Raw genomic sequence first — 22,922 nt, forward strand, 5'->3', positions numbered from 1 at the left:
GTTTCTTGTCAGATATATGATTTGCACGTATTTTTCTCTCATTCTCTGGGTTGTCTTTTCACTTTCTTAATGGTGTCCTTTGCAGCGCAGACGTTTTTCATTGTGGTGGAAGCCCAACTGATCTATTTTTCCCTTTGGTTTCCTTGGCATCCTATCTGTTGCCCCACTTTCCACTCGCCAGTCACATGGGCCCAGTGCGTAACTAATCCTTGGGTGTATGTGCGTGGTAGGCAGGATCGGCTCTGCCCTTGAGATGGGGAGACGAGGCTCGGACGTTACGGGACTCTTCCAAAGCGGCACAGCAGTTAAGCGGCAGTGCCGGGATTCCACCCTTGCCAGGGGCTCAAAGCCCTTGTCCGTGTCTGACACATAGTGAGTTATTGCTGTCGTCCCATAGTGGTGTCATCACATAATGACAGGCTGTGCTTCGAGGCTGGACACTCTTACTACCACTGTGTTAAAAATCTTCTTAGAACAGTTGTTTTGCAAATGTTGGATTATTCTTCCTGTTTTACTTTCTATGTGTTTTTCTAATTAAATAGATTTTCCAAATAAAAGTGAACTTAGAATCTTGATTGGGAGACAATGAACTGCCTCTCAAAAGCCTGCCTTCCTTTGCATTCAGAAAACTGCTCGAGATCACAGCAAGATTAGGCGTATTTGGTCCATTGGCTCCTTGTAAGAAATTCTCAAATTTCAACGAGAATCATTGTATGTATGTTATAAAGAACCCCTGACTTGCACTTTATTGCAGTATTTGGCGATGTGTATTTTCAGGCATATGGTGAAAGAATTATTTAGCTTTCTGTTTTGAGTGTTTTTTGTCTGTTTTGTGTGTGTGTGTGAAATAAAACAAAATTATGATGCAACTTCATAAAGTTTCTATGCCCAGGTGGCCCTCTTAAGCAAGTCAGAGTGTTAGGGCAAACTGCTGCCGTCATCAGTTACGATAGTATTTATTGTTGATTCCACCCTGTGCTGATTTAAACCTCACTGGTTTGATCCCCGGTCAGGACACATGTCTGGGTTGCAGCCCAGATCCCCAGTTGGGGGCGTCCGAGAGGCAACCAGTTGATGAATCTCTGTTTCTCTCCCTCTCTTTCTTCCTCCCTTTCCCTCTCTCTAAAAGTAAATAAATAAAATCTTTTTTTAAATGCTATTTTAAAATAGGAATTGTTTTATATATAAACTTTTCTCCAAATTTCACATGTATGATATTTTTTGTATAATGCTATCTTCATTATTATCCTCTTGTTATCATTTATCCTATAAATGGTATACTTTTTTTTCTTGATTATTTGGTATTCGGCCATATAATCAAGGGAAAAAAGGTTTTTTTCCAAGGAAAACTTTCTAAGTTTTCATGGTTTGGAGAAGGACTAAACCATGAAAAGTTTAGTCCTTGTAAAGTTGCTTCTTTGTTGTAGATTACTTCCTCAGGGTCTATTCTAAAAATGGAATTATGTAAGGGGACCAAATAGCAATGGAAAAATATTATAATAACTATATATTTTTTAAAATAAATAAGAATGTAATTATGGGGGAAAGAAAGAAAGAACTATATATTTTTTTAAATAAGTAAAAATGGAATCGTGGGGGAAAGAAGGACATTAGGATTGTGGGCTTTGGTGTGTGTTGCCTGACCAGTTCTACCCAATGGAGCCCATTTGCAGCCTGGCCAGTGTTTACATGCATCTTCCCCCGCAGCCCTCCGGCAGTGGAGCTTAGCGGTTAGTTTCCTTTGGTGATCTTGCTGTACACTAGTCAGCAGCAAGGTTGATGGGTTATCTGTTTTCTTACTATAAACTTTATGTTTGTGTGTGTGTACACACACTTATCTATTCCTTTCTGTTACTGTGAACATATAGAGAAGTTTTGACAACACACCGTTATTTCTTTCTGTTGCTCTTCGTTGCTCTCTAGCACGGTAATTGGCCTACAGGAGTCTCTTAGTTTGTGTTGCCTCATCATTTCTCAGAACAACTCTGTGATGGCCAGACTCAACTTTTCTCTACGTTGCTAACCACCTGTCCCAACAGAATTTATTACCTGATTGCTTTATGTATCCATATGTTAGTCCTGGTTTGTGTCGTGGTAAGATCTTATAACAATTTAAATGTGTTTCTGGAATTTCTCCTCCACTTGTTTTATTCTAGTTTCAGATCAGCACCATGTAGTTTTATTGATTTGTTTTATGGTGTGTTTGTTTTTTTTTTTTTAAATCTGGAGGAATGGGGATTCCACTTTTACCCTTTCCCCTTCAACATATTTCTTCTTAATTTAATAACTCTTTGGTGTGTGTAATCACCTAGCCCTCACCTTTTAAAAACAAGAACAATCAAATGTCCATTCTTAAGTTTCCTTGCAATTTGTAGTGAATCTGTCAGTGAATTTCTGTGCACAGATCAATACTTGTCATCTGGTAGCCATATGAGTCACTTTAAGCATGGATTTAGGATCAACTTTTGCTAATGTTTTCAGATGCTTTTCTATAGCCTATTATATTCTTTCTCCAAAAAAATAATTCATGAAAAACATCTCCTTACCTAATTGAAATTGGAAATAGAAGTTCTAAGTGGAGGTTATAAAGTCAGATATGATAGCTACAAAGGGCCATATCTACGTTTTTATATAATATCTAGCAAAAATGAAGTTTCAGGAGGGATGGAAGAAAGTTAAGTGAAAAGTTGGATTTGAAATACTTGTTAATATACCCAAGTCCTGACAGGCAACGTGTTAGTTGTTCTTTTGATACAAAGGAACCAAACAGGACAGAAGCTGCTCTTGGGTTTTCTCTAAAAGTTGACACCCACTGTCAAAGAATCCAGCTCAGTGTTCTGAAAACCAGAGCCCTCAGCAAAGAAATGCTGGTTTAATCCTCAGGCAATTCCCATTTGAATGTTTCCAGCAAACGGCAGTAATAGCCAGCTCCTTTTCTGTGTCTGGGGCAGTTTCTGCCCCCATTGCTATGATGGAAGGGGGCCCGGAGGAAGGGAAGACACGGGAGAGCTGGGGACCTGGATTCAGGTACTTCTGGATTCAAGATCCAGAGAAAGATTAAGGCTGTTTGTTCAAGGAGCCAAAGACAGTTGTCTGTTTTCATTGTGCATAGAAGAGAAAAAAATAATCCTTACGATTCAAGAGAAAATAGGTGGAGCTATCCTTTTCCATTCCTTCACATAAATTATAAGTCTTGATTCCAGCTAGCCACTGTACCTTTTAAGGTCTGGGACTGTTGTTTCATGTGAAATCCTGTACCGCAGTGACACCCTACCCTGGCCGACAGCGGCAAAAGGACAAAGGAAAGGAAGTTTCCCTTTTAAATCCCCAGGAATTTTTTGATGAGATAATATTACAGAGTGAAATGTCTCTCCTCCTATTAGTTCTGTGTTTGGCTCCTTGTGTAACAGTAACCCACTTAGAAGCAGGCGGCCCTTTTGAAGTTATTTTAAACTTTCAGTGGAGTGTAGAGATATTGTAACCTTGGATAAGAAGCACCACCAGCGCAGGTTTCAGTTTTGCCCTTTCAGACATGTGGAAAGTGCACCAGTATATCTCAAGGATTTTGTACTGAAAGCTTCTTAAAGAGCTGGTCTTGCTTTCAAAGCTTGGCTTGATGTTCCCGTACTCAAGGGAACATAGTTCTGTTTCTTCAGATATTTAACCTTGTCTAACACAGTCCTTTGGCTTTGAAGTTGCCATGAATTCTTTGTCCATGAAGAAAACAGTGAAACCATGAGAATCAACCTCTTCGGGCTCAGAGAAATTTGAAGAGGGTCCATCTTCCTATTTCAACATAAAACCAGATGTTGAATACCTGGTCTCGATGATAGTCAGGTATACTCAGTGTGTGTTAGCCTTTTTGCCCTAGCAGCTTCTTATTTGGGCATGCAAGTAGGATGTTCCATGCCTCTTGCAGAGGTCATAGGACCTGTGTCTGGGAGAAACTGGGGCCTCTCAGAATGGTCACCGATCCCAGTAGTTACTGTCTGTCATCTCTGTAATGCCCACGTCTGCATCACACTCAGGGCACCTGAGAGTTGTTTTTGGTTGGCACTCCCTCACACTCTGGGGGAGCTGAAGGCTGGCGGTTCTTTCTTAGATCGTGTCTCCCCAAGTCATCTCTGGGCTGTGTCCCCAGCCATTCCCAGCCCAGATCTTGAATGGCTCCCAGAGCAGCCATCCCAGACAGAGACTCCCTCCCAGTGTCCACTGTCCTTTGTGGGGAGCCTGTGGGGTCTCTCTTTGGCCTAACCAAATGCTGTCCCCCAGGACCCATAGCATCTGCTGGGACACACGGAGGAGGGGACTTCTGTTAAGTGTACATATAAAACTTTTGATCAAAATCATGCATGTTTATGTTTATGAAAAAGGCAAAGAGTACTTCATGGCTTATCATTAAAAAGAACATTTCTCACCCTGGCTGGTGTACCTCAGTGAACTGAGTGTGGCCCTGTGAACCAAAGGCTGCCAGTTCAATTCCCGTTAGGGGCACCTGCCTGGGTTGCAGGGTAAGTCCCCAGTACAGGGCACGTGAGAGGCCACCACACACTGATGTTTCTTTCTCTTTCTCCTTCCCTTCCCCTCTCCCTAAACATAAATTAATTAAATAAATTTTAAAAATGTTAAAGAGTATTTCTGTGTTCCACCCATTGTCATTTCTGGTTGCTATTCTCTGGCAACTATTTTCAATTATTAAGTGATTTCTTCTGGCTAGTTACCTCTGTGAATATTTCTAAATTTCTGTGAGTGATTTCTAATAACATGTTTATACTGCTGCTTCATATTTTCAGTCCTTGAAAAAATTTTTTGACTTCCTACTATGAAGAATGAAGATCTTGTTCTCTTACTCCCGCTCCCCACTCACCTTCCCTCCCCACTTCCCTTCCCTATATTTTTACATTATAGTTGTATTACAATTATTGCCTGGATCAGGGTTTACAGCATTGTGGTTGTAAACCACACAGGCCATACTTTGGTTATGGCTTAGAGTTCTGGTGTAACTTTGTTTCCTTTCCCCCCTGGAATTAATAACCGCCACACACCCCCATCACTTCAGTTTGCTATGTAACTGTCACATTCATGTTCTTGTGTAGAACTACAGTACTCTTCTCAGAACTGTAAAACCCACTGGGTAGTGAGTGACTTGCGTTATTGTTTGTTTATTTGTTTGTTTATTTTTTGTTTGGATCTCCTGCAGCACTGGTCATTGTGGGTCCCATCAGGACTGGTCACCGGTCAGACTGGTTGCATACCCATTACCCCAGGACTTCCGGCTGCCATCATCCTGGGAATTCCTTCTGTGTCTCTTCTTCCTTGGATTCCCTGTGTCCTGTATCCCATGCCTGCCTCTTCCTTGGTTTATTCCCTTGTTTTTAGAGTCCACAGCAGCTTCCAAAATCAGACATGGGAGAGAAAACTTGTGGTTTTGCATTTTAGCGAGGGACACCCTCTATGCTTTCCCCCCCTCCACTGCCCTTGTAAAGTGCTGTCACAAGCCTGCTGAGTCCAGGGCAGCTGTGTGGTGCTCTCTGGATGTGGAGAGAGTCAGCGCCTCTGCATGCCCAGCTGCTGTGGCTCCACAGCAGGACGAGGAAGGAATAGCCTTTGCTCCTATGCCATTGCCTGTAAGTCTTTTCTGGCCCAGGAATGTCTTTGGTGACTTGATCATCAGAGACTGTGAGAGCCAGATCTTTTGAAGTTTCATGCAGCAGTTTAATTAATCTTGACCCATTTACCCTGGTCCCTCATTTAGGTGAGCAGAGATCCAAGTGGCTTACCAAAGACAAGGCGTGAGGCAGGGCAGCAGGCTTGCCTCCAGGCTGGAGGCTACTTACCCGGCAGTCATTTAGTGCACACCTGTTGGGCTAAGTCTCTGGATGGTGTGTAAGGGGACCTGTGAGTAACACTGTCCTCCTAGAAGCAGGTGCCCTCTTAGAGGGGAGGCTGAAAGAGCTGTGGTAAGCACCAAACCAAGCACTTGGAACATAGGGGTGGAAGCAACTAGCTTTTATTGGTACATTTGGGAAAGCTCCATGGAAGGGGTGCCATTTAAGCTGGTCTTGAAGGACAGGGTGTTCTAGGCCAAGCCATAAATTGTAAGCAAACTTGGTAAGTCTGGGGTAAATGGAGGAAGACAGGGCTTTCCCACTGAGTGAGCGTCTACTGTGCTACAGTGATTATATATTGTATCTCATTTAATCCTTATGGCAGCATTCTGTTGAGTCAGGTGCTGTTGTCCATTTTACAGATGGGCAAATCAAGGTTTACAGAGACTGAGTCATCTGCCCAGGGAGATGTGCCTCATAAGAGGCAGGATTTTTAAACACAAGTTTGCGTGATTCCAAATCTTCTGTTCTTTCCATCCCAAAACATCCCTTGGAACAAAGTCAGGAGGAAGAGAGGAGCCACAGTTTCATCATAATGTCAGAGTTCATGATAAAGAACCCACTGGGCATTTTCTTTCAATTGACTTAAGCAAGGATGTTGAGCATCTCAAAGGTATTGTTCTGAGAGCGTAAGACCAAAGGTGTAACACAGGACGTATTTTCTGTTATATCCTTATACTTTAATTGTATCTTGTTAGTTACTTGTGCTGTTGTTCTGTGGATCTGTCCCGGGATTTTGCTTGTCTTCCCCTTTCGGGCCGTCCTTCCATTCTTTCGGTGTCCTCTGTCCAGTGGGGTCTTTCTCAATTTCTGTTCTAAATTTCTGAGATTATTTGTTTTTTTCTTTATCTTTTCATTAGTAGTTCTTTCTGACATACTGAGTTCTTACACAATTCAACCATTTTTAACCTTCTCAAAAATTTTAAGACAAAAACTTTGTAAATTTGAAACATCTGATCAGCTAAACCCCAAATAGTCAAACATTTTAAGCAAATAAAGTCAGAAATGCCTATAATTTTTATTTTTATTTTTTATTTTATTTTTAATTTATTTATCTTTAGAGGGGAAGGGAAGGAGAAAGGGAGAGAAATATCAATGTATAGTTGCCTCTCATGCGTCCCCCGCTGGGAACTGGCCCGCAACCCAGGCATGTGCCCTGACTGGGAATTGAACCACAATCGTCTGGTTCGCAGGCCCGTGCTCAATCCTCTGAGCTACACCAGCCAGGGCTAATTTTTAAATGCTTATGTGCAACATTATGTTCAAAGTCAGCATTCTTGCACATCATTTGTTGAAGTATCCTAAGATTCATTTTGAATGGTCAGGTGCTCAGAAACACACACAGGTCTCACAGGTGGTCACTGCCTTTGTGTCAGTGGCTGATGTCATCATGTATGAATTAACACACTGGTTTCCATGTAGCGACTGTTGGGAGTGATAGCGTGGAAGTGATATCAGGCTGAATCTTCAGGAGAATATGTGCATCCCAAATGTAGGAAGTCCTCGTTATCTGTCTGCACAGTTGTTATCCAGAAAGAGACTTAGGGACCTTTTTAAATTAGGGGCTAATATTTCTCAGTGAATAGTAGAAAGAAAGGTTTGGTTAGGGCTTTATCTTGAAACATAAAACTGAAAATGATAGTTTGTATTTTAATTTAACAAGGTACATTATAATAGTTGCTTTGTACTGATTTCCGAGACTAAACAAAGGAGGAATCCCATGTGGGTGGTGTTAGGATATTTTCAGCAGAATTGTACAAGAGTATGGATGTAGCATTCTTCTTCTGTTTGACTTCAAGTACCGGGTCATCAAAGTCATTTTTCCGAAAATATTAGAGGACTCTCACTTTTTCCAAAGTTGCGGTGTCCTAACCCTTTGATCATTCTCCATGGAAACTCCCATATGGATTTCTTCTTCTTTAATCCTTCACTGGACTGGTTGCCATTGGCTTTGAGTGGAACCCGGTTGTTGACTAATGCGACTTTGGTAGGCTCCATTATATTCTGCATCAGTGGCTGATTTGAGTTCTAATTTGAAATTTATTTATGTGGTCTAGATAGTCATTATATCAAAGGATAGTTCAACACTTTGCAAGAGGTCACTAAAAGGATTAAATAAAATAAAAATATACAAACATACTGACATAGTAGATGTCATCTCTTCCTCACTTTCCCCAGACTTGCCATATCTATTTGCATTTTATGTCTTTGCCTGGACAGTTCCACCCTTTGAGACAGGCGAGTTCACAAAGGAATATTTTTGTGTTATGGCTACTTGTTCTTCTCTATAAAACATTCTGATGAGCTCAAGACTTGAAGCCCTTGAGAAAAGAGAACCCCAGGGTGTAAATGGTTGGAGGCCTGGGGTGGTGGGCCTTTCCGGAAGCTGATACTGTCATCAAGGTGAGCTGACAAAGACCCGAATCATAAAATGTTCGGCACATGGGTCAAAGAGGCCAGTTACACTTACGACGTAGTTGAGATTAAATTAACAGGACGCGTAGTTTGGGCACTTGGAGATATAAACTGGAATGAGTACCTCAGGAGAGGAGCAGCTCAGAAATGGAGATTGTGAGGTAGGTTTTCGATCCTCTAAGATTCGATTGTTGGTGGCCTCTTTGCCCTCCATGGGAAAATAAACAACCCATGCCAATCAATCACACCCACTGGCGCTTTAGAAACATTCCTTTTGGTTTTTAAGTCTTTGATCTCTGTTCAGGAGTCAACACCCTTGACAGGGCTGGCATTTTGAGCTGCTCACAGTCACCCCAATGTCAGTGGATGGTTTGATATAGGGGAGTCTTAGAAGAGAATGGGAGGGCCTGACTTCTGAGGAGGGACAGGGGGTCCTCCATGAAGGGCAGCCCAGGGCACCAGGCCTGACAGACTCGAGGGGACCAGCAGGTGTGCTTGAGGCTTACATCATTCAGATTTCTATATACTCAAGGACACGCCCTTGAATGTGGCCCTGAGTTTTGCTCCTCACAGCGGAATCCTCCAGCCCAGTCAGTCCAACTTCCTCCTCCCTGTGGCTACAAAGTGCCAGTCCTCAGCTTGCCTGCTGGTTCTGCTCTAGGTTCCCATTCTGATCCTCCTCCTCTCTCCACATCCTGCCTGCCCTCCCAGGCTGCCTTCCAATGCCCCTCCATCTCTGTCACCCTAGCCTTTATTCTTTGCGTCATGGGTGTTCAGCATTTGAATCATGTTTGCTTTAGGTTTATTCTGTCATGCGTGTATGCATTTCTCAAAGCCTGTCCCATGAGACAGTGTGATCATATTAAACACCAAGCGGGCTTATAATCAAAAGGTAGGAAATGCTGGTTTTAATAAAGGTTAAAAACCTTTTGTTTTTTAAACCTTAAGCCTCTGCAGACCTTTAATTTATAAGTGCAAATCCTGAAACTCTATGAAGTTTCTCGAGTTATTTACTTGTACAAGAACCTGTTTTTCATCTTGCAGGGCAGCGTTTCCAGAAGGGCTGTGGCGGTTGACTTAGCCTCGGGAAGGGAGGAAACCACGTCGTCCTCCACTGTGGGTCCCCCTGTTAGCTGAGGACAGTTGCTCTGAGGAAACTCTTGGGACACTTTTTAAAAAACTTTTTAGTTGTAATAAAATTGATATAAAATCCAACCATTTTATTTGAACAATTCAGAGGCATGGTGTGGATTTGCAGTGTTCTGCAACCATCACCACCATCCAATTCCAGAACATTCACATTGCCCCAAGAGGAAACCCTGTACCCATCAAGCAGTCACTCCCCATTTCGGCCTCAGCAAACACTAATCTGCTTTTTCTCTCCATAGGTTTGTCTGTTCTGGATATTTCATATCAATGAGATCATATAATAGGTGGTCTTTTGTGTCTGGCTTCTTTGATATAAACACAGGGTCTTACACTGCGTGGTAACCTCTGCTTCCCCCAACACAGTTTCTTATTGGCCAAACCCCATATACATATAAGTAACAAAAAGCAATTCTCCATCTGGAAACGTCCAAGTCATGTGACCAGGTTTAAAATATCATGAAACACCGTGGAAAAGTTTCAGTTGTGTGGTTACCCTTGACGTGACTTGACCTGGGGTTTCGGGAAGCTGACTTGAGCCAGGCTGGGAGCCCTTTCCTTGAGGCCAGAGGTGACTGAACTATTGGTGTGATTGGCTTATCATCCTTAGCCATCCTCTCTCCGGTGTACGGCCTGCTTTTCAAGCTGCTCATCATTTAATAACCATCGAACATCCTAGAGTGGGCTGAGTTCTTCAAGGGCAGCTGGCAGGCAGGTTGTGCTGTCCACTGCATTGCAGGACCCTCATCAGTCCTTTGGGCACACTCTTCAAGCCTGAGGACTCATGTAGAAATTGGATGTCCCAGGGCGCTCAGTCCCATTGAAATTCCTAGGGGGCAGTTGTCCCTCATCTCCCCTAAAGACTGCTGTTGGATGCTCCTCGTGCTCCCTGTGCTCATCTGCCTCACGGGCTTGTGCAGCCTCCTTGTTGTCCCATTGAATTGCCCAGGATCTCTCTTCTCCAGATTGCTCCCTTTACTCCTTCACCCATCGATGCCTCTCAAGTGCAGGCCCAGTACTGCCACAAGGTGTGCCGCCCCTCTGCCTAAAATAAACTGTTTTCAATGTGCCATTCTGCCTCTGAAGAATCTGTGCTGTTGTCTTAGTGTCCACATTCCTGTTTAGTTGTCCAGCCCATTTCTTTCCTTCCTGGTGTAGGTTGTGCTCCTCCATACTGGTCAGGTTGGTCTCACTCCTCTTCCCTCTCAAGACCTTAGCTTCTGCTCCCCAGGCTTGGAATGACTGCCTGCCGTCTCTCATTTTTTCCCTTACCAAACCTGTCTAACTCTTCGTTTGAAGCTCAGCCCAAGCTTCAGCAGTTGCACAAAGCCTCCCCAAACATCCTAGCAACCCTTGCTTCCTGCACAAAACTCACGTTGCACTCTAATGCCACAGGAGTTGGAGCTGGTGGGCAACTTTTAAAATATTTATTACTTGGAATTTTCTCCCCGTCAGATGGCCAGCTCCTGGAAGAAGGGACAATAAAGTTAAGCAGCTAAAGCTAGAGGACACTGGACTGTGAATCCAAGACCCGGGTTACCTCTAAATGCAGCCCCTTGCTGGCTGTGTTGTCTTGGAAAAACTACTTATCCTGAACGTCCTGTAAAATGAGTGGGGTGTGTTAAGGAGGGTGTGTTAGTTTCGTATTTGCTGCTATAACAAATTACTACAACTTTGTGGCTTAAAACAACACAATTTTTCTTCTCTGATTTTGTTATTCTGGAAGTCATAAGTCAAAAATGGGTTGGCACAGCACCATTCCTCTGGGGGCTCAAGGGAGAATCCATTTCCTGTCTTTTTCAGCTTCCGGAGGCCTACTGCCTATATTCCTAGGCTTGTGGCTCCCTCTTTCATCTTCAAAGCCCATTGCTCCCTCTCCTTGCTGTTTCCCTGACTCCCTTTTTCCCTTATAAGGACACTTATGACTACATTGGACCCACCTGGTTAATCCAGGCTAACCTCCCCACCTCATACTTAATCACATCTGTAGTCTCACGTGCCATGTAAGGTAATATAGTCACCAGTTCTGGGGATTAGATTGTGTCTCTAAAATACCATGACTCTAAAGACGGATTTCTCCCAGTTATTTAGGAGCTCACTAAGACCTTGATGAATTGTGTTTATCCATGAGGATCTCGTCTTCTCAGATTGTTATTAGGGGGTCTAGGGCCTAGTATAACTCAGTTGTATCAGAACAAACCTTAGATTACTCTGTGTGCAGGTTTCCATGGACTGCACTTTTCCTAGCAAAATTTGACGATGCTCCTCTGCCTATCTCTGACTTTTGTGCTTTGCAAATTCTGAAAAAGCCTCAAAGAATTTAATCTGTTTCCCAGTAAACCGGGACAGCCTTTAAACAGCCTGTTAATTATACTGGTGATTCTGTCATATTTCTAGTGGTCTCTCTATAAATTCCAGAATGTATTTTCAGTTCCTCTTGCATAAGCTGAAGTGGATGTGTTGTTAAGGTCTAGAAGCCAAATAGTCTTGGATACTAACCTAGCTAGTCTCATCTATAACTGCTACTTAATGTTATGGGATTACATGGCAAGCAAATTAGATTGGCATCTGCATGGTGGGTGCTATGCTTGCCCCCGCTACATCCCTCAGGGTGATGTCCACCTTGGGTGACCACTGTTTGCAAAGCAGTGAGAAAGCATTCATAAAATATATTTATTGTGGCTCTATCACTTTTTCCCCAGGGCTCAGCGCATTGTGCTCAGATAGGATTCCTGATGGATTGGAAAATGCACCCCCGACCCACTATATAATTTTGAGCTTAGAGGTTACTTTTGACTGTGGAGCCCGAGAAATGCACAGTGTGAGTCAGTCATATCTGCAGCCGGCAAATTGAAGTTTTCTCATCCTCTTGTTTCCTAGATGCACCCACTGGGCCTATGTAATAACAATGACGAAGAGGACTTGTATGAATATGGCTGGGTAGGCGTGGTGAAGCTGGAACAGCCAGAATTGGACCCGAAACCATGCCTCACCGTCCTGGGCAAGGTAAGTACTTGGCCTTCGGAATCTCTCCAGTTCTGATTGTTGTTCTCCACTCTCCCATTTGCTCAGTTCCTCAAATAGTTGGTTACAGAGAATATCCTTGCTGGCACAGTGTTCTTTCCTGTGGCGCCAAGCGGGTTGAGCCCTGTCTTATAACAGCCCACATGGTACTACCAGCTTGGACTCTGGTGGAGACTGCCAACCTCCACCTCTTGACCACTCAGTGGCCTTAAGCAAGGTTCTTCCCCGCAAGGACTCTCCGTTTCTTATCTGTGAAATGGGTTTATAGTAGATTCACAATACTTATCCTATACCCTTGGGGCGAAAAGTTTCTGAATTCTGAGACTTGGAGGGTTTAGAAAGGTATTAAGATGTACATATTTTATAAGTAGCTCCCATAGATCTGGGTCAGTACTTGGTAATCAAATACAGTCATATTTGGGTGGCAGACTTTGCAGATACTCACATTAGTGGGCTAACTAAAACCTAAATAGCGAAGCTGGAGGACTGCTCTGCCTCCAGAATGAGTTCAGGTCTCGTAAGTTTTGCTGCCAAGTAAGCTATGGAAAAACTTTTCAGTCTTAGAGCTTTTTTGGTTTCAGAACGGCAGACAGCAATTATGCTCCTGTATTAGAACTTACCTCATAGGATGGTCAGGAGGTGAGATGAGAGGCAAGCGTCTAGCACAGAATAAGCTCTCAAAACCTGCCTGCTACCATTGGCTGTTGTCATCCCACTGAGCAGTACTAAACACTTTTTTTTAGCCAAGAGTATCAGCATTACCTCTGACTTCAGTATAAGATAGAACTGAATTTATTTTGGAAAACCATTTGGCAGTGATCTGGAAGTGACAGGTAACAACCTGTTTTAAACTGGATCATTTTGTGAAAGGGAAAGGTTTGGAGAAAGTTAATAGAATTTTGATTGAAGGAAGGGTGGTATCTCCTAAGGATAGTGTTTTTGTCTGGATGTTTTTTATATTCTCAGAAATTGCTATTCTATGTACCATGGGGAGACAGCTGGGAGAAATACAGTCTTGGTTCCTGGACTCCTGAGGGTTTCTTGGGAGATTCAGGCAAGAAAGAGGTGGTTTTGATGCCAGATACTTGGGAGAGAGCCTTTCCTAGCCTTGGAGTAGCCCAGCTAGTGTCTCCTGGAAGATTTCCGGCCCAGGAGAGCCTCATGGGTCTAATCTGTGACTTTTTTTTGCCTTCCACTTGTCTTCTGAGTAGCTTCATAACACTTACCAATTCTTTTGCCCCTTTATAGGAAATAACAAACGCAGAAGTTATTACCTGTTTGGTTTACAGTTCACAAAGTTGAATCAAGGTGTTTCAGGTGGGCCAGGCCAATGGGTCGTCATTTAAATAGTTGGCCAGAACCACTTAATGATGGTAGGAGGTCAGTAACCCCCTTGAGGATACTTTATTGTTTTCCTAGGAAAAATGCCAGCTACATGCAAACCCTGTAGGAACAGTGCTTTCCTTGCAGGTCGAATGCTCCTAATATAATTTCTCCTTTACTTAAGCTGCTGCTATGCGGGGCTCAGCAGCTTGTTTTAATTTGCTTAGCCCCAGTTCAGTGGGACTCCACCTTTGTGTCTGTCGTGTCCATACATGGGTTGGAACAAGGTCCCCAGGGACGCTCTCTTCTCCCATTGTTTCCTCCGTTACCCAGAACAACCCTGTAGTGGTTTTACTTGGAAAGTTTTCTACGGTTTGACTTGCTGGCCTATGAAGCCAGGAGGAATAAAAACCCAGGTGTACCTCGAATCATTAGTACTTCTTTGGTTTATTCATTCTCTAAATATTTATTGAGTGTGGGGGCCCCGAAGCTAAGCATGTTGCTTGTGACTTGCTTACAACTCAGTTTTGCATTTGTTTAAAAGTTGGGTTGGTACAAGAGGTGCACAAAGCCAGACATCTCCCCCCCTTTTTTTCTTTCATCTTTCTTAAAGTGTAGTTGTTCTCAGCTTCAGTTGTATTAACTTTGCTAACTGTGTTTTCTTCCTTTTTGAGCCCCCAGGGGCAGTGGCAAAAGACTAGGGCAGAGGAAAGCAAAGCAGTCCCCGTGGCAGACTTCTCCCGTGTGGGTAGCATGGCTTTGCTCTTTGTGGCTAAGGCGAGGAGGTGGGCAGTGGAGAGAGAAGCAAAAAGGAGAAGCAGCCAAGTCAGTGTTGAGGGCGGGGAGGCACTTCTCTGTGTGGATGTTGGGGCTTGTTAAAAACCGTAGAAGAGAGGACTTTGTCTTTCGGGCATTCGGAAAAGCCTGTGGGAGAATAGGGGAGGGACAGACACACAACACCCCCTGCCATCACCCACCCTCACTGCCCCCCCGCCCCCCCCCCCAGAAAGTGCCATGGGGTGAAAAGTTGGAATAAGAATGTCCTAAATTTTTTAAAAATGTAAATGCCTCTCCAGGAGTTCAAATAAAGTTTCATTTTAAAAGCAGAAGACATAAACTCGTCGCCTTGGTTTATTACTGAGTGCTTTTGAACTCCTCCGAAAGGAGCACTGTAAACTCAGGAGAGAAAAGTGATTTATGATCCCCTCCTCGTAATCTTTTTGATTCTGTAAGAGGTGGAACAGACAGGCAGTAGGATCGGCTGGGGAGACAGACCGAGTTGTGATGAAGGTGAGGGCCGCCCCCCGCGCCCCCCGGCCGCCTTGGGCGGGCACATCTTAGCTTTTTGGGGCCTCTGTTTCACTGAATGTGAAGAGGCTGTTCTGGGCAACTTGTTCTTTTAATATTTTGAGCTTCTGTATCATATTTAAAATCTTCCCTTGATATTCTAGTTTGGAGAGATTTGAACTGCAGTAATGAAAGACAGACTTCGTTACCTGTGACAGTTTAAGTCCTAGGAAATTAAAACAGAAAAAAATCGATGTTTCTAAGCAGCTTGCCAGTTGAAAGGAAGGGTCCTAAACCGTCCCCAAAGTGCAGGAGCCTGCTTCTGCGACCTGTCAGCCTCAGGGAGAGTCATGGCAGGGGACACATAAGATGTGCTGGAGTTTTTAACAAAGCCCACCTGGCCCAGATTTCATATCCAGGCAGATTACCCCCCGCACACCTTTACACCCCACGTTGGGGTGGAATCCTAGGGAGGGTTTTGAAAGAAAGGATGGTCAACAGGCACGGACTCAGCTCTTTCCAGTACTGAGAGGGCAGTGAGGAAGTTAATGAAAAGACAAAAAGGCAGGGCATTTTAGGTCACAGAGATCCAGCTTCGGCGGAGTGACCTTGGGCCTTGCTCTTCTCATTGGGGCTGATGCTGCTTTTGTTGTGGTGGCGGGGCCCTGCCAGGTGTTGGTGGAGCACTTACCACAGCCCGCTCAGGATAAGGCCCCGTGAGAGTGTGCAAGTGGCCATCGTGGGTTGGCTGCTCGCATGTGCTAAGAGTGGTGTATGCAGTGTCTTCTTTCATTGTCAGACTAACTCTGAGATTGGGTGCGGATTCCCATTTTGCGATATGGAAACTGAGTCCCAGAGACGTTCTCTACGTAACCTAGGATTGATTGACTCCCAAGTAGCTAAGCTGAGATCTGAGGTGAAGACTGTTCAGTTGCCTCGCTGGTGTTTGTCTCTTCCCCTTGCCTCCTTTTGCCTTCACCAGTTTTTCCAGATAAAATCGAATGCTTTTCAGTAGTCCCTGGCTTGGATAGGACTGTTCCTGGAAACCCAACTCGAGCTGCATTGCTCTGAGGGCCTGGGGCCGCATCGGGCATGCTCTGATGGGGTGCTACTGTTCTTCTAGAACACTGACTCCAGGGCTCAATGCCCGTGGCCCCTCCCCAAGTCTTTTCCTTTGTGCATCTGCCTTATTCCCCCCACCCTTCCATCTGCTTGGTGGGAGACACAGCTCCCATTATCCCTGGGCCTGAGGCTCTTGATTTCAAGTCTAAAGGATTCCAGAAAAGGGACTTGTTGGCCCATCAGGTGCCCACCTTTAGTCTGGTCAGCTGTGATCTGGGGCCGGGAGCCCACTGGAACGAAGCTTCCTGCCCAGCCATGTACGGGGAGTGTGAGGAAGATGTGCCCTCCGGGAAAAAGCTGGTTGGTCAGTGCTGAGCTGCCGTCTCCTAAGCAATCCTCTCCAGTCACCAAGCCCGTGGATGATGTCCCCAGTTTATCCCAAGCCGTTCAGAGAGGTTCAGGTTGGAAGGGACTCGTGGTTCATGCACGCTGTGAAGAGTCAGGCCCCTTGCCCTGAACTGAGGGTCAGTCCCTGGCCCAGACACTCACTGTTGTGTTGTGAGAGCAGAAGTGAGCCCGCCTGGCTGCAGGGCCCTGGTGGGGTTTACAGAGAGGCGCTTGTGTGAGACAGGGTGAGACATGAGACCCAGGAGCAGGGTGTGGAGAAAGGGAGCAGGGTGTTCTTCAAGGGACTTTGAAAGGTGCTGGGGAAAGAAGAGCCTCTCAGATTAAGGAGTTTGGTCTTCATCCCTTAGGTAGCTGGGAGCCACTGAAGGTTTCTGACAAAGGGACATGTGCCATAGGGTCCCTCCAGTTTTGGAAACATTCATTTGGCAGTGACAGCCAGGCTAGTTGGAGAGGGGGATATTTCTTTTTGCTGCTGGCTGTTCTCAGGAACTGAATGGACCTGTCAATTCTTCTAAATGCTTTGGCGAGGCCCAAGTCAGTGATATTGCCCAGGGCACCTGGTGTTTGCCTTCAGATGCCCCAGCCTCCTCATCTGCCCTTTTCTGTGCTCACATTTAGGCAAAGGTGAAATGCTCAGGCAGGAGAGCTGGTCTGTAATCCTGGCCCTTCTGATGAGCAGCAGGAAACCCCGGGCCGAGGGGCTGGCGGGGAATTGGACCCTTATGCTCACTTTCGCTTGAGCAGCCCACACCCAGGCGTCAGTGTCTCGGTAACTTTGCAAAGACTGTGTCAAGACTCTGCTACCAAAAGGACAGGAAGACAGAAAACAGAGCCAAAGGAATTTTATTTTTTCAGGGTGGTGAGGAGAGGGAACACGTAATAGAAGGTTAACACTTGGGTTTAGACGTCAAACTAACCTGAGTTAAAACCTCACTCAGTTCAGCCCTTGAAGCTGTGGGACAGGGAGCAGCCCCTTAACACCTGCATGTTTCTGCCTCTTTAGATGGAAACAGCACCTAAAGGAGCTCTTGTGTCGAGTATTGGCTGTTGTTCCTGGCACAACTGAAAGCCTCGAATGAAGTAGCAACTCTTATTGACCATCCTCTCTTCCTTTGTCTCTCCCTGCCTTGTTACCCTTCAGTTTCTTTTAGTGCTCAAAGTGCTAGGACTTAAGGAGTCAAATCCACAGAGACGGGAAATAGAATGGTGGTCGCCAGGGCCTTGCGTGGGGCACAGGAGAGTAGGGGAGTTAGTGTGTAATGGGTGTTGAGTTTCAGGTGAGGAAGATGAAAAGTCTTGGAGTTGGATGTGGTGATGATTGAACATATAATATGAATGTACTTAATGCTACTGTTACAAATGGTTGGGGTGGTAAATATTATGTGTATTTTACCACAATAACGAAAAAAGAAAGAAATAATTTTATAATAAGTATATGGAGTTTGATGGCTAGTGGGTTTTTTTTTAAAGATTTTGTTTATTTATTTTTAGAGAGAGGGGAACGGAGGAAGAAAGAGGGAGAGAAACATCAATACAAGAAAGAAACGGTGATCAGTTGACTCTCATACATACTCCATCCAGGGACCAAACGCACAGCCCAGGCCTGTGCCCTGGCCGGGAATCAAACTGGCAACCTTTCTCTCTGTGGGATGATGCCCAACTAAGAGAGACACACCAGTCAGGGTGCTAGTGGGTGTTATTATTTTTTAAGTAAGCATTTTGTTAGTAGAAGTGGAGTATTGTCCCACCCTGAATGATGACTGGTTCTGCGGAGGCCTGGCGGAAAGCACACTCTTTGTCCGATGAGATGTGTTACGGTTGCAGTGAGGACAGAGGCCACGTCCCTTTGCACCTCCAACTACGACCAGAAAAATTTCTTACTTATCTTTCAAAGAAGAAGGGCCAAAATAGAGAATTTAAGTAAAGAAAAAACAGAATTTTATTTGTATTCTCTTTTCATGACAGCAGAAAACAGGAAAATTGACACTAACTGCAATCCAAAGATGTTTGAGTTTCTTCACCAAGTGTTAACCAGAAACTGGGATGAAATGCAGTGATAAGCAACAGTTGGTGTTTAGAGGCAGCAAAGGACTCAGGGATAATCCACAAAGGGGACTGTCACCCCACAGTGATGAGGAAAATCATGGTGTAAGTGTTGATGTGGCACGGCGGTTCCCAGAGTGCGGAGAGGAGACCCTCAGGGGTGCTCGAGACCCTTCCCGGGGAGGCCCGCCAGGGCAGAGCCCTTGTCCCAGCACTAAGACGGCACATGCCCTCATCCCTGTCATTCTCTAACGAGTACGCAGTGGAGTTCTCCAGAGGCCTCATTTTGTGTGGTGACTTCATTCCTCTGACAGCTAATGGAATGTGTGCGTACACATTCTTCTTTTTAAAGATTTTTCAGTTTTAACTCCTAAAATGAAAAAATGCCAATAGATTTAGCCCACGGAAGCAGAAGAGCTTTGGGGTTCTTAAACTATGAGAATGCGAAAGTCGACCAGAGATTTGAGTGCACCGAGCTAGCATTGTGTCCCTGCTCTAAGGTCATCTCATAGAGTTTGGCCAAGCGAGAAACCTGTTATGAAGTTAGTGGAAATGAGCAGAAACTAGGGGACAGTACAGGAAATAAAGGTGAACGTGTTGTCATGAAATTATTCTGTTCTGCAGTATTGGAGCCAAAAGATTGTTGGTTCTTAAGTGTTAGTAATTTGAATAAAGCCAATGGGTTGCTATTTTCCTCATTTAATAACAAATAACCAAGCAGTGAAGTTAAAGAACTTAGGTGAGAAATGCCTTACTATCTTCAATGCTTGCCTTGCTATATAACCTTCAGCCTTGGCTTTCTTCAACAAGGCTGATTGGATGGCTCTTATTTGAGGCAAGAGCTCGTGGGAACTTGGGTAAAGCTGCTGAGTTACAAGCCATGTCGCTATAGAGTCAGAGAGGAGCTTTTCCTTTAGCATCCATTCTCATTTGAGTTTTTGGTCACAATGTTCATTTCCTGTGACACTGGAGTGTCCTGGTCCTTATGCTGAGTCCAGCTTAACACTCCTGGGTATGAGATTCTCGTCTCAAGAGGGATGGTGGGACCGAAACCTGGGACTCTGACTTGCTATGGGAAAGGGGAGAAGGCAACGACTGTAGCAGGGTCTCAGAGGCCACTGCTCACATCATAGGCATTGGCCTCCTCCCTTCAGGGAATCGAGCTGGTGTTTGCCTCATACCTGAGCACAGGGCCCTGAGACTGCAGCTCATTGCTATGGGATCCCTGGGAGCACCCTCTGTTTGGGACACTTAGCTGTGTCAAACCTCCACCAGTCCCGAGATCCAAGTCCTCTAATCGCAGTGGTTCTCAACCGGGGGCATTTCGCTCCCCATCGTTTGCCCCACGTCCTAAGCCCAGGGGACATTTGGCAGTACCTAGAGATATTTTTGGTCTTCAGACAAAAATACCTAGGAGGGGATGGGGCTGCTGCTGTCATCTAGTGGGTAGAGGCCAGGGATGCTGCTCAGCACAGGTCAGCCCCTCATGACAGAGAGTTATCCCGCCCAATGTCAACAGGGTTGCATTTGAGAAATCCTGTCTTACCCTGGCATACAAGTCTTACCTCCCTAAGAAGATCTTCAATTCCACTCTTTCCTCCTCTATTCCCTTCTCTGCCCCACTGCCCTCCAGTGTAATGACAGGTTCACGGCAGCCTCTGTGGTATGTTCTGTTGAAATGCATGATCAGTGTTAGAGCACGTTCCTGTTTCCACTTGAAGCGTAGTACAAAGAGCCCAGACCTTGGAGTCTTGTGGCCTAGATGCAAATGATAACCCTCCTGCTTTGGGATTAGCTGGGTAATTTTGAGCCAGTTAATCTCTCGTTGCTTCCACTTCTCTCCTCCTCTGTAAAGATAGTGTGATAATTAAAAATATATAATGCGTGTCTAGTTCTTGGAATGTGTAAATACTCAACAAGTAGCAATTCCTCCACTCTGTAAATATGCTCCTACAAAGCAGATGGAAACCCTTTTCCTAAGGTGAGTTGAGATGGGTTTCTTGTTGGAGGGGAAGTTTGGAAGGCTCTTCAGATTTATTTTAAGGAACACTTGGGTAAATACTTCCCATGTTTGGTTAAAAAGGAAAGCAAGAAAGGAACTTAGAAGAAATCAGATCAGGAGGAAAGCTGACTTGATATAAACGGAAAAAGGGAAAACCAGTTCTCTTCTGAGGTCATGTGTCTGATTTGAAAGTCACAAACTTTTAGTTTGATGCCTTTTTTCTATACCTAAACCTTCCAAGAACCGTTTGTTTAAAGAGCTATATTAAGCTGCTGCTGCTTCTTTTTTTTTTTTTCCACTAGATCTGAGACATTCTCAGCTATAAAAGGCTAACCAAAACCATTATTTGAAATCCACTGAGAGGCTTAAGTGAGTTTGTAAGATAGAGTAAGTGAATAGAACAAATAATTCGTCTGCTAACCCAAGGAGCACAGGCTACTGGCCTCCTCCTCCGATCAGGGGAAGCTGGGCCCACACTATTCTTTCTGGCCATGTCCCTGCCAATTGAACTGAACTGTCAGCGGAGCAAGGGCCACGTGAGGCTGTCCTAGGAAACTAGGAATGGTGTGACACGCCAGTGGAAAAGCCAGTCAGAATTAGCTAGTGGCCTTGTCTGCCTTTGAGAGAAGTGTGAAAGAAGTTAGAAGCTAACATGTTAAGTCATTGTAATACGTATAATACCAGTCCCGAGTTGGGTGAACTAAATCCCATACCTGGGACAAGCCCCAAAGTCCTGTCTTCTCTCAGATAGAGGGGCCTTGCACACGCCTGGCCATGTGCATGAGTGAACCCAAATGAATGGTCTGTCACTTGAATGCGTTTCTGGCCATGTCCACAGGCACTTCAGATTTGGGTGACTGTCTTGACAGTGACTGTGTGTAATTTATTGATTTACAATATACGAAGCCCCTGGAAAACCTGCACACAGGGTTTGACCATAGCACGTTTTCCAGGACTTGAGTCATGCGTGTGTCTAAGGGTGGCACGCCCCCAGCCTGGGCAGACATCCCCTCTGGGCACAGAAGTAGGAGGGAGGGGGATGTTGGCAAGATCCCATCTGCCCTCCCAGGTTACAAGGCCGTCTCGGACTGCAGACAAATGCAGTTTCTTATCCTTCTTCTGTCTTTCGTGTCTGTTTTCTTTCCGAAAAGCCTCATATTTTATTTGATAAAAGATAGCCTTCTGCTTTGGTGATCTTGTTTTCCAAATCAAACATTGGGCTCTGTGTTCTAATGCCTTTCGTGCTCTGTTTTAAGTTTGAGGCCGTGTAAACAGTTCCATTGGGATACTGAAATACTTTAAATTCTGCATCATTTTTTGCTAGTTATAAAAATACTAAGAGCATTTCAACACATTCTAATTGTTCTAACCACTCCTGGATAAAATAAAGCTCTAGGCAGCCTTAAAAACGTGGGCCGTATTTTGGGGTGTGCAAAGGCACTTGGTCTTCACCATGACACGTGAGCCTGTTGCTGAGAGATTCTCACAGGAGTATCGGCTCTTAAATGAGCCTCAGAGAAAAGAATGTGGAATATGCGAGGAACTTTTGTTTCCTTGGCTTGACTTTTAGAAATAGAATTTTAAAGTGTTTAGCTCCAAAAGCTCTCTTGTTCATTTGTAAGCAGTCGATTTTTTTAAAAAAAATTTTGACTTTCAGTCGATAGAATCTTAAGTTTTTATACACCTAACTTTAAAGGTAATACCCAAAATTGCCTTGGCTGGTGTGGCTCAGTGGATTGAGTGCTGGGCTGTGAACCAAATTGTCACCAGTTCGATTCCCAGTCAGGGCACTTGCCTGGGTTGCAGGCCAATTCCCAGCAGGGAATGCACGAGAGGCAACCATACATTGATATTTCTCTCCCTCTCTCCTTCCCTTCCCCTCTAAAGATACATAAATAAAATCTTTAAAAAAAAGGTAATACCCAAAATTTATAGCATTAACATATTTTTTCTAACACAAAAGTGTATAGTGGTTTTAATATGTGCATAGAATTGTGCAACCCTCTATCAATCAATTTTACAGCATTTTCATATTCCTTGTATGTTATAGATGCAAGTCCCTTATCAGATACGTGAGCATTTTCATCACCACCAGAAGAAACCCCTTACCTGTGAGCAGTCACCTTCACTCCATTCTGGATGTTTCATATAAAGGAATTACACAATATGTGGTCCTTTGTAACATTTGCTTAGCATAATGTTTTCAAGGTCAAGGTTCATCCACACTCCTTGTATCATGAAAGCATGTGTCACTACATTATTTTTTATTGCCAAATATTCCATTGTAAGTTGTTTACAATTTACTTGCTTATTTTATCAGTTGA

The 22,922-nt window shown here is 44.4% G+C and overlaps 1 protein-coding gene across 2 annotated transcripts in view; it reads left to right on the forward strand.

Annotated features, from left to right (window-relative positions):
• The window catches only part of ZNRF3 (zinc and ring finger 3), a 198,283-nt gene that overhangs the window by 128,030 nt on the left and 47,331 nt on the right, over positions 1-22,922 (forward strand). For both annotated transcript variants that reach the window (XM_037052420.1, XM_037052419.1), the window contains exon 2: positions 12,330-12,455. In XM_037052420.1, coding sequence (XP_036908315.1) covers positions 12,330-12,455 — 126 coding nt within the window. The remainder of the gene's footprint in view (positions 1-12,329; positions 12,456-22,922) is intronic.

The sequence above is a fragment of the Sturnira hondurensis genome, unplaced genomic scaffold, assembly GCF_014824575.4.
Source record: "Sturnira hondurensis isolate 20B ecotype Veracruz unplaced genomic scaffold, ASM1482457v3 Scaffold0007406, whole genome shotgun sequence".
Taxonomy (NCBI): Eukaryota; Metazoa; Chordata; class Mammalia; order Chiroptera; family Phyllostomidae; genus Sturnira; species Sturnira hondurensis.